At 50.5% G+C, this 12186-nt stretch overlaps 1 protein-coding gene across 1 annotated transcript; it reads right to left on the reverse strand.

Moving 5' to 3' along the window:
• Positions 1–3457: 3457 nt before the first annotated feature.
• On the reverse strand, positions 3458–12186 carry Atp4b (ATPase H+/K+ transporting subunit beta). Its single transcript, XM_059244192.1, has 7 exons — positions 12075–12186; positions 8795–8923; positions 6681–6794; positions 6360–6559; positions 5414–5470; positions 4291–4401; positions 3458–3619 (listed from the first exon to the last, which is right to left on the reverse strand). Exons 1-7 carry the CDS (start codon positions 12184–12186, stop codon positions 3458–3460), a joined length of 885 nt encoding a protein of 294 aa, XP_059100175.1.

A 12186-nucleotide genomic window follows, 5' to 3' on the forward strand; every position in this document is an offset into this window, starting at 1 on the left:
AATAGAAGGTGGAGTGATTGTCAGGGCTTGAGGTGGGTAGTTAGTGCTTGTTGGGCACAGCGTCTGTGTGGGGAGATGAGGAGCACTGTAGATGGATGGGGACAATGGATGTGAAGCTGTGTGAGCAAGCAGATAACCCTGGCTGCCCTAAAAGAAGCTAAATTGGCAAATTTTATGGTAGGTGGGAAGGAAAGACTGCCAGGCACAAAAGACAGTGTGCTGGCTAGTTTTATGTCACCTTGACACAACCTAGAGTCGTCTGAGAGGAGGCAACCCCAACTGAGAAAATGTCTCCATAAAATCAGGCTGAAGGCAAGCTTGTAGGGTATTTTCTTAATTAGTGATTGATGTGGGAGAGCCCAGCACATTGTGTGTTCCATAAGAAAGCAGACTGAGCAAGCCATGAGGAACAAGTCAGTAAGCAGCACCCCTCCATGGCCTCTGCATCAACTCTTGTCTCCAGGTTCCTGCCCTGTTTGAGTTCCTGCCCTGGATTCCTTCAATGATGGACTACAGTGTGGAAGTGTAAGCCAGATCAACCCTTTCTTCTTCAAGTTGTCTTGGTCATGATGTTTCATCACAGCAAGAGTAACCCTAACTAGGACAAGTTGGTACCAGGAGTGGGGTATTGTGACAACCTGACCATGTTATTTTGAGGGAGGATTATGGAAGGACTTTGAAACTTTGGGCTAGAAAAACCATTGAATATTGAGATCTCAGTGAGCTGTTCTGTAGGAGCTTGGAAGATAGACAATGGAGTACAGACAATGGAGGCCTGGCTTGTGAAGGTTCAGAGGGAAGGAAAGACTCTACCAGGACTTTTGAGTTAAGAATCTGAGGTTCTGGTCAGCTGGGGCTGAAGAATCAGCTGTGATTAACAAGAGACCAGAACCACTGAAGTAAAACCCATGCTTTACCGGGACAATTAATGCTGGTCAGCTGGAGCTGAGTAATTATTGATGATTAAGAAGAGACCAGCATTACTGAGGTGAAATCTGAGAAGTGTTTCCTCAGAGTCCACACACAGAAGCAGTGTTTCAAAGATGGTCAAGGTTGTGCCTTGTGCTGGCAGCCGAACTTGGTAGTATAAGAGTCACCCAGGTGGTGCCGGGTTTGAAGTGATGAAGGGGTCATGGAAAGCAGCTGAGGCTTGGCACTGTGAGAATCCAGGATAGGCCATTGGAGAAGGTGCGGACTCCACGGTAGTTGAAGTCCCAGAATTGAAGGGTTCACAGAGGCTTGGCACCGTGAAGAGAACCTATGAGAGGCTATTGGTGAAAGTGCAGCCCAGTTGCAGCAGAAGACCCCAGCATTTTGGAGATGCCAGGATTATGGGGTGACCACCAAGAACAGCATTGGTGGAGTGGAGCCAGCTGGAGCCTATGAGACAAGCTGTGTGTGCTGCAGAGGGCAGGGCCGGAGAAGTAACCCAAGTTCTTTGGAGGAGCCCAGAGATTGTGAGTGAATCCCAGACATTGGGCATTGCATTATTCACACTGTTGGGAGTTCAGTTTTGCTTTGATCTAATTGTTACTATGCTTTGGTTCTTCCCTCTTGAAGTAAGAAAGTATTTAATTTAATATTTATTTTTACAAGCACCCACAGTTGAGAGATTTTGAACTTTTTTTTTTTTTTTTTTTTTTTTTTGGTTTTTCGAGACAGGGTTTCTCTGTGTAGCTTTGCACCTTTCCTGGAACTCGCTTTGTAGACCAAGGTGGCCTCGAACTCACAGAGTTCCGCCTTCCTCTGCCTCACAAGTGCTGGGATTAAAGGTGTGCACCACCACCACCCGGCAGATTTTGAACTTTTAAAAGAGATTTTGGATTTTTAGAGAGACTGGATATTTTAACTGGATAAACTTTTAATATGTCTGAATTTGTAAAGACTGTGGGACTTTTTAAAATTATTTATATTTTTAATGTGAGATCTCAGGGATGAATGAGAAAGGAAAGGTTGTGGCTTAACAGTGACGTGTTTGTGTGTCAAGTGACAAGGGATCAAGTGTACTGGCTAGTTTTATGTCATCTTGACACAAGCTAGAGTCATCTGAGAGGAGGGAACATCAATTGAGAAGATGCCTCCATAAGACTGGGCTGTGGCAAGCCTGTGGTGCATTTTCTCAATTATTCATTGATGTGGGAGGGGCCATCCCATTGTGGGTATTTGATGTGGGAGGGTCAGCCCACTGTGGGTAGAGTCATCCCTGGGTTCTATAAGAAAGCAGGCTGAGCATGCCAAGAGGGTTAAACCATTAAGCAGCATCCCTCCATGACCCCTGCATCAGCTCCTGCCTCTAGGATCCTGCCCTGTTTGAGTTCTGGTCCTGACTTCCTTTGATGATGAACAGTGATGTGGAAGTGTGAGCCAAATAAACCCTCCACTCCCCAGTTTGGTCACAGTGTTTCATCACAGCAGTAATAACCCTAATTAAGACAGAGGGCTAGATGTTTTACTTGGCTTGGTCAAATCAGTGGATATTTTGGAAAACAGCTGCATGCTTGCTAATGGAAGTGAAAATGACCCTTTTCTCCAACTCTTGAGTTTCTTTAAAATATTCTACAGGGTGTGGAACATGAAAAGGGTACACAGAATGGTGTATGTAGATACGTGTCTAGGTCTTACACCCCAGGAAGCCCTGTACCTGTTGCACCGTGGGTGTGCATGTGCACGTGCACGTGCGTCCTCCTGAGCTGTGTTCTGTCTCACCTTGGAAAAGACAAATGCAGCCTCTTTTGATGGGAAGGAGGCAATAGGAGGTGTGAGTATCTTGAAGGAAAGAGTCTGAGACCTTGGAGGCTGAGACTGGAGGTGGCACCAGGGTAGATCAGTGGACAAAGTGGCAGGCTGTTTGTATGGAGCTCCCTGAACATCCTTGCACCTTAATACATCTCTGAGATGCCTGCCCCAGTGGCTGAGGGGCCACCTGTATTGTGACTGAGATCATAGAAAGGCTTTAAAGAAAAGAGCGTTTGGTTCTCAGTAAAATTTTCTCCCGGGTCAGGAAAGACATGACTTTTCCACACAGAATAAGAATAACTTTAATATAGTTTGTTTTTGTGGCATAGGTGTTGTAGTCTCAGAAGCACAAATTGGGAATGTTTCATGCTGGGCTGACCAGTGTTACACTTAGTTCATATTGAAGTTCAGGAAAGACAGGTGATCGATCACAGGGCGGTAATACCGACAGACGGGTCACTCTGGGGTCTCTTCAGTGATGACAGGACTCTGGGTTCTTGTGTTAACCCCACAGCTACAATCGGATTGGATTTAGTAGAAAGCTGATGGTGTTCAGGGGAGTGCTGGACAGGAGCACTTCCTGGTGTCAACAGATGGGCAGTGGTGTCAGCTCTGAATCATGTTGAAGTGGCTGTGCACGCTGCCCAGCAGAGGGCGGGCGTGCAGTCAAGGGGGAGTGGCCGGCGGGGCGTCTGTAGGTGTGGATGACCACTCCAGCTTCTTACTTCTGTATTGTAAGTTTGAACTCCACTTTCCCTTCATATGGGTCATGGGGATTGTCGAAGGTCACATGGTCTGCCAGGATCTTGCACACGATGACGACTTCTGTATTCTTGGGGATGTTGAGAAGCTTTGCTGCCACCAGAGGGTTACTGTAGTGGGGCTGAAGTGGAAGAAGAGGGGGATGAGATGCTTGGGAAAAAAATCCTGGATGTTAAGAAAAACAAGACTAACTGAAGAAGGGAGGGATAGGCATAAAGGACTCTTCTTCGAGTCTATCTTGAGTTAAGGCCTGTTTGATCCAATGACCCTCGGGTCACAGAGAGACTGGCTTCTGCCTGCAGAGCGGGTAGGATAAGAGCACGGACTCTGGGGTTCCAGACGGTAAACAAGATGTGAAAGTAAAATGGGGGGAAGAATGCAGCGTGGGGGAAATGCTTTGGAGAGATTCCTAGATCCTGGGAGGACGTGCGAGACCCTGCACTATAAGGGAATCAGGTGGATGTTCATGCTTCTTGGGAGGTGCGTTTCTAAGTGGATAAAAGAAATGTCCAGGACTGGATAAGTCATGTCTTTTCTTTCATTCATTTTCTTTGTTTCTTATTTGTTTTTCCAAGATAAAAATCTCCTGCCGCCCAGATTGGCCTTGAACTTGCGCTGTAGCCAAAATGACCTTATGCTCCTGATCCTCTTGCCTCCCCCTCCCAAGTGCTAGGACTACAGGTGTGCACCATTTTGCTCTGCCTTTGTCTTGCTTTTATAGAAGATGGCTTTTCCGTTGCCAAGTCTGAGGGAATTTAGCACGTGCATTGGGGCCGAGTGAAGCAGACCTACCTGGGCTTTCTTGCCATAGTAGGGGAAGTAGTGGAGACTGAAAGTACCATTGGGTGGGTAGTACTCGACCTGCAGGGGCTCAGTGTCCTTGTGGGGGTTTCGAGGATCATCCTGAGGAGGAGAGACCACAGCCGAGTCTAGTAAGCACTGGGCACATGTCCATTTGTGTACAAGTACACATGTGAGTTATGCATGTGCTGTGCGTCAAACACTGCTACCAATGCCAGCGATCACATCAGAACTTTGTGTGTTAGTGCAATGGAGTTGGCCTTGAACCTGGCCGGCATTCCTAGTCCGGCCTTAGACCCTGGTGCCTTCTCAAACTGCCAAACCTCCGCCACTTCCCACCCCGCTTACTCCGTCTTAGTGTCTTGGGTGAGTGTTGGAACTGGGGAAGCCGGTGTTTGCTTATTAGCACGTGAGATGAAAGGGTTTGACAAGACCAAGGGCTCCTTTGCCAAAACCGGGTGCAGGCTTTGTGCGGTTTTCTGGATTAAGTGTAAACACAGGTTCCTGGGATCTGTTTCCTCTCATTGTTGGAGTCAGACCTGCCCAATGGGTGGCTTACGTTCATCAAGGAACAATGACCTCTAAGGTCAGCTTGTGTGTGGCCAAAATAATTCAAACAGCGAAGAACAAGCCAACGCCTGAGCCCTAGGGACAGAGCTCCGAGGGGATAGATGTTCCTTGGATCACTCACGGACGTGCCCTTTGGACGTGCCGGTTAGGGCTCCTCGGCATTGAAAACAAGCCTTGGAAAACATTTAGGGAAGAAAAGTTTAGTGTTTGATATTGTACCTAGCCATTTTGTAAGAGAGTTTCTCTGTGATTCATGCCACCTAAGTAGACATGCCAAGCCCCGTTAAGCAACAGCGCTGTTGGTGATCTGGAATACTTTTTGTAAATAAAAACTATGGACAGTGTAGTAGTAGAAATGGTGGGCCACCCACCTTATGTCAGGCTTTCTGAAATGTAAGTGACTGTACAGACCTGATGAAGGGGAATCCATAGCTACGGCATTATTTCTCTGTGCCGTCACTCCAGGCGATGGCTGACAGATGACAGTTGGCATGTGCCCAGGGTTACCTCGAGTCCCACCCTTTCCAACCCCAGCTGTGCTCACCTGGAACGTGCAGTCCACTCGGGGGGCTGTGTTGTTGCTGGGAAGGAACTTGACAATCTAGAAGAAAGGCTGTGATGTACCCCTGATGTGCGGGTGGATACTCACACATGCTTCTGAGCCATTTCCCCCCTGGTACTGTGGTCTAGGAGGGGGGTCGGCAGTGGCGGAGCTGGGATAGAGGGGCCCTGGTCACCGGCACGATGTTCCCGTCTGCTGTGGTGATGTGCAGCAGCCTTCCTTCCTGTAGAATGGGTCTACCTACTGCTGTTAGTGGGGTCCCCCGAGCCCCACATTCCTTCCCTAGACTTCTTGAGCCCCAGTCATTGTCTCTTGAGTTCTGTCTGAGCAGGACCTGCCTTTGGCAGGGATGTCAGCTGCTGCATGGGCCAGCGCAGGCCTGAGGAGAGCTTCCCAGCCGAAGGACTTAGGTGTTGGGTTTGGTGCATGAGTGTGTGGCTTTCTAAGACCTAGTAAAATGGGAATAGGCAGCAAGGCCAGTTGGGTGTTCACCTGCCACTCGGTCTCTCGAACAGTGTGACCCTGAGCTCCTACTGCCTGAGTGCCACTTGCTGACTGTGTCTTTACTCTTAGGGCATTGGTGGGACTTGTGGCCACGAGGCTTCAGATCCCACTGAAGCTCCAGTGATTCCTGTAGGACCAACCCTGAAAGACTCCTGTTTCTGGTACAGAAGGAGACCACGTAGAATGCCCCCAGCTTCTCCCAGTCTGAATCCCCTACTGGCGAAGAACTCTCCTTTATTAGCTCTGTGTTGCAAGACACTGTCTGAGCAGAAAATTCTAGATTTGTATTTTAAGAGCTGAACACGATGAATGTGTATGGAGTCAGGGTAGGGCATGATAAAGGGCCCAGGCCCCATTGTTAAGTGTGAGGAGGGGGCTCCTACCACTCCAGGGCCTCCTCTAAAGTGGGGCCCTTGGTACTCACTCTGTTCATTTTAATAATGAAGCAGGGCTTCCCCTCCTCGAAGCCAAAGCTGGGGTCCACCAGGCCTGAGCAGTTCTGCAGCATGTCTGCAGTGAATTTGCAGGAGAACTTGGTATGGTTTGGAGCTGCAAAGCTCTCCTGGAAGAAGTACTTTTCAGAGGTACAGTTGATGCTGCCCTGCTGGGATGCCGGTGTGTAGCCTGTGGAACACACACCTTCTCATCAGCCAGCCCCACACAGCCCATGGAGGAGGTCCTGAGTCCTCCTCGTGGAGGGATTCTCTCAGGAGACAGGCACATGACTGCATTGGTGTTCACCCACCTGCTAAGAAGTTGTGGAGGGCGTGCGTAAGGCCAGCCCAGGAGCTGTTTTCAGAGACATTGTAGGAGATCTGCAGTCCTCTTTCCCCATACACATCAGGTCTCAAGGTCACACCTGGAAAGAAAGAACACCTCCTTGATCGGTTTCTCCAAGCGCTCACTTATACTGAGCCCTGGGCCCCGATGTTGTCCAGTCTCGCACAAGCCCCAACCACAGGTAGATAGCATCTGAGGTAGAATCAATTCCTCACCCTCCTAGGAGGAAGCTGCAGGACAGGCACCCTCTAGCCAAGGCAGTAACACTCTAAAGAAGGGCCCAAGAACTCTGAGAACACAGGTCCTGGGGCCCCTGACCTCTGCAGAATGCAGCACAGTAGGAATGAGAGCCTGTTCTGTCCCTGAGACTCTGGGTGCCCAGGCCCCAGCAATGGGGATGCATGCTCCACAGGGGACTCTGGACCTGGGGGAGTCATGAACAAGACTGGTGTAGTGGATGCTAGCCTCTGGGGAATGCTCCACATAGCCTGCAGGTAGGTCTCCAGGGAAAAGGAATTCGAACACACATCAAGTGTTTCACTTGGGGAGCCAATGTTGTGGCGCACACCTTTAATCCCAGCACTCAAAAGATAGAAGCAGGCAGATCTCTATTTGAGGCCAGCCTGGTCTATATATAGAGAGTTCCAGGACAGCCAGGGTTGTCTCAAAGGAAAAAAAGAAAAATTTTCCCTTGGGGCCTGGAGAGATGGCTCAGTGATTAAGAGCACAGGCTGTTCTTCCAAAGGACCCAGGCAGGTTAGATTCCCAGCATCCACATGGCAACTCACAACCATCTGTAACTCAAGTTTCAGGACATCTGGTGCCCTTTGCCAGCCTCTGTAGCCACTGGGCACACATGTACAGGTGCACAGACAGACGTGCAGGCGAAACACCCTTGCTCTTAAAAACAAGCAAAAAAATGTAAAAATATTTTTTCACTTGTGCTGCAAGAAAGCTCAGCAGGTAAAGGCGGTGCTTGCCACCCAATCTTGGTGACCTGAATGTGGTGCCTGGAACCACATGGTGGAAAGAGAACCAACTCCTGAGGGTTGTCTTCTTGCTGCACGTGTGCCGTGGCATGCAGGCCTACGTGCGCGCGCGCGCACACACACACACACACACACACACACACACACACGCACGCGTGCGCGCACATGCGCGCACGAATAAATGAACAATTGTAAAAAATAATTAGAATCAGTGTAGTGTTTTAAAAGTAAGTGCAAAATCATTTTTAATAGGTTAAGTGTGTGTGTGTGTGTGTGTGGAGAGAGAGAGAGAGAGAGAGAGAGAGAGAGAGAGAGAGAGAGAGAGAGAGAAAGAGAGGTCACCGAGTCACTTCAGTCTGCTGTACATCCGCTGAGTGTGGTCTTGGTTCTGCTAACAGACGGGATGTGAGGGATATGAGTTCATGGTGCAGACGCCTGCACAAGTGGCCTGGAGCCACCCCGCCCACCTCCATCTTTGTGTAGTGCTGGTTCACTACTCCCTGACCCCTTTTACGTGAAGTCACTCATTCTTTCTACAAACACCATGTGGCCTTTGGTGGGGAATAATCCACAATGTGCTCAGCCTGGCCCGTTCATGTGGCTGGCTTTCTGTTTATGTGAGCCAGGGCTTTGCTGTTTTTATGGGTGTTATGAAAAGAACAGCTGTTCAAGATTTAAAGGGAAAAGGACTTGTTTTTCATGTTTCTCAGCCTCAGATGACTGGGCCTCAGGTCTCCACTCAGGTCTCCCAGGGATTAGCGAGCAAGCGGGTGTTTCCACCCCAGATCTTCCTCCTACGACCCCCAGATCTACTCCCTGCCAACAATCTCTTGTGTATTCTGCGGACACTCCCCTGTGTGTGCATAAGCATAAAATGTGAGTGCACAGGCTTCTTGTCCCAGTGACCCTCCCTCTTAACCCCCTTTATTACCTAAAACTAAAGCCAAAGTCAGACTTTGCAATTTAGGGTCATCGTCCCTATTGGGAAGCTGTGGGACCCCCTGTCCTGGGGTGTGTGGGGAGGAAGGGACTCCATGCTGTGCCTTGTTTGTGTTCCCCAAGAGCATTGCCGAAGCCCACTGATGCTTACCCGGTGACTTTAACTGGTCTTGGTAGTCTGGGGTGTAGGGGTCGATGGTCTGCATCAGCACGTAGATGCACAAGGCAAAGAGCCCCGTCATGACCACGTAGAAAGCTGCGTAGTAGAGGCTGATCCACACTGTGAAGAGAGGGGTGGAAATAGCAGCCTCAGCTGTGGCAATGTCCTCGGCACAGGCCCACTGTGTCCTCCATCTCCAGCACAGGGCACAGTTGGTGGCGTGCAATGCACTCACGATGCTGCACCCTCAGCGCCTCTACTGAGTTCCAGAACTTTCTCATCTAAGTGGAATCCCTGAGCTCTTTGGCATCCTCTTACCCTCGCTCTCTAGTTCTGGAACTCGCCACCCTACACCATCTCTGATCCCCCCCCCCAACACACACACAAACAGAACTACAGGGCATGTTCACGGCCTTATGTGGGCTCCCGTCACACCCCTTGCACATTAGTAGCAACTATGTGTGCTTGGTTCGCTGATCACTATATCTACAGCCATCATGGCAGGATCCCAGAGCCTGCTCTGTTCCCTGGAGTTCCTGTTGCTTCCCACACTACAGGATGGGGAAGGCAGAGAAAGGTAGCTGCTGGCCACAGTGACCCCCAGTGCATGGTCTGGCTGGGAAGGGCTATGGCTGAGTATATCTGGATTGTGCTCTGAGGACCTGGCAGGTACTTGCCCTGTGTCCTGCAGAGAAGGTTAGCAGGCATTCTGGGCAGGCCCAGCTCCTGTGGCTCCCAGCACGCTGGTTTAAGCATCAGTGGAAGGAGATGTTCCAACCCCAGTGTGAGCCAGGCTCCCTGGGCTCCTGAAAACCCCTTCGATGACGTTCCTTTTGAGTTAGGGTGACTACACCCATCTGGGGCATGGCCTTGGACTTGGGCTACTCTGAAGTCCCCACAGTTGTGTTTGAATGATTTCTAGCCATGGGAGCCACTGCTAAGAAACATGTTGTCAGAAGAGGGTCTTGGTGTTGCATGGCTTTGGTCTTCCTGGGAAGGTCCCCAAGAACGTGGGATGCTCCTTCCAAATGCATGATGTGGGTGTGGCTTTCTCCCAGTAAGTCTTTCTTCATTGACCCAAAAAGTGACTAAAGGGCAGGACCAAGTCAGTGGGGACAGAGATGGTGGTGGTGGGGGGTCACAGGCTGGAGGTCAGCTATGGGATTGGGGTCTTTTTTTTTTCTGACAGGTCCTCCCTGGAGGGTCAACACAGCAGTTGCCTATCTCAGAACTGTGGTTCCGTGGAGACCTTGTACTCTACTTGGGTTTGGATGTTGTAGTGGCCGGTGGATGGCCTGACCCTGTGCTGATAGGATTGTCAGGGCTGTACACCCACTTAGCGTCCTGGTCTACAGGGGTAGATGCCCAACAGAGGGAGATCTCCCATTGCAGGGGTGACGTGATCACTACAGGTTCCTACAGGTTCCTACCTGATGTGGCTTCTGTATAACTCATCTACTTTCCTGGGACCTGAGCTCCTACAGGTAGAATCTCAGCTTCGCTGCTTATCTATCCTGCCTCATAAGCCCTCTTCCTGACTAGTCAGCTCATGGGTGTGAGAGCCAGAGCTCAACATCTCCCAGGTGAAGATGAAGGATCCTAGCTTTGCTACCATCAATCTTGACTCCCCAAGTGGCCAATGCCATGGACTCTCACAGCTTGGGAACTACTGGTGGTAAGAGTTCCATGTCACACAGAGAAAGAGTGTGGCCCCGGTGGCACAGTATGCCCCAAGTCACTGAGACCTCTGCTGTTCTCAGCCTGTGGTCTCCAGCCCCCATTTCCTCTGAGCACCGCGTGTGCGTCTTTCCCTAAGAGTGACTTGCTCCATTCCTTTCTACCATTTCCCTTGAGAATGTCATCCCTAGAAACTGAGGCCAAGTCCTTGATTCAGGCTGTGAAACCGTTCCAGAAAGTTCTGAGTGACATTAAGCCATCAAGGAGACTTGTAGGAAGCTTGGTGGCTAGAATAGCCTACTACACAAGGTTCCTGAGAGGCTAGCTGGCAGTCCCATCATCTGCCCCAGGACCCCATCTGCTGTCCCTTCTTCAGGTGACCCACTTCCTGGGATGATCCCAGGACTAGCTCTGCTTCTGTGTTTCCCACTGGTGAATGGTGACCTCCTGTTTCCTCTCTGCTCTGGAACTTATTGTATTTTCCCTAAGTCGGCAGAGACTTGGGGGTGCTCTCTGCCCCTGGGAGGCCTCAGGGTCTTGAGGAGGGAGTACCCTATCTCCTTCTCCATGAACAGTGCATACTTTTCATGTGGTAGCACATCCAAGCTGGGCCGAGGCTGGCTGAGTTGTCGCAGAGTTGAGTGATGAGGTATCACCCTCTGTGAGTATATTCACATCTCGATTCTCAAGCCCCCCGAGATGGGTGGTAAAAGGTCAGCCAAAGTAGCCTTTAATGTGTGCCCAGACCTGAAGGACCTTGGACTGTATCCTCATATGACGGCTGCGGGAACCCAAAGGAACAGGCCCGGGGATGCCTTCTAAGGAGCAAGGTGGCATACACCCTGTATTCCCCAGTGATGTAGCCTTGCAAAGCCCTCACTGCACCCCCCCCCCCCAAAGCTCTATCTGTAACTCCCATGTCATGGGTCCTGGAAAGCCTGGGAGACATTCACTCTTTGGGGTCTCAGAAGTACTTCCTGTTTGTAGAAGACATACTCTGTGAGGGGACGTCCTGAACAGGTGCACAGCCTTCTAGTCTGTGAGGACTTTTCTGTTCCTACAGTGGCCCCAGAAGAAAAGGGTCCCCCAGGTCACCACAGGCCAGCCGTAAGGAAGGGACTCTGTGGATATATCTACCGAGCTCACCTATTCCACACTTGAGAATGATAGCGGCACAGGGCACTTCAGAGGCAGCCTGGGAATCAGGGAGGTCTACAAACATGCCCAGCATGCTGGAGTCATGGCGATTCTCTCTCACAATAGAACAAACCCATTGAAGTAAATCTCTGCCTCCCACGTTATCTGCACAAGAAGCTACATTACTTGCTCTAACTTAAAACAGTAATTAGTTTCAGAAAGAGCTTTAAAATGATGTTTCAAAATTATGAATGAAAAGTTGGGGCCCCTCTTGGACCTGCATTACAGGTGTTGCGGAGTCTGAGCCTCAGGGCCATCTGGGGGACCCTGGCTTCCTGCTGGGAGGTGACGCATGGCTTGCAGTGTGTTCCCAGGTGCCCCAGCAGGGCCTGGATCCTGCTGTCTGCTAGCCCCCTGCCTCCTCACCCCATGCCCCCTTCACATGGCCCACACCTACCCCACCGGGCTGGGGTGCGGCCCAGCATCTGCCCAGTGTCCGGGTTCCAACAGTAGTGCCGGAATTCGGCCATGCGCTGGCTGCACGACTTCTTCTCCTGCAGGGCTGCCAT

The sequence above is a fragment of the Peromyscus eremicus genome, chromosome 17, assembly GCF_949786415.1.
Source record: "Peromyscus eremicus chromosome 17, PerEre_H2_v1, whole genome shotgun sequence".
In the NCBI taxonomy this organism is placed as follows: Eukaryota; Metazoa; Chordata; class Mammalia; order Rodentia; family Cricetidae; genus Peromyscus; species Peromyscus eremicus.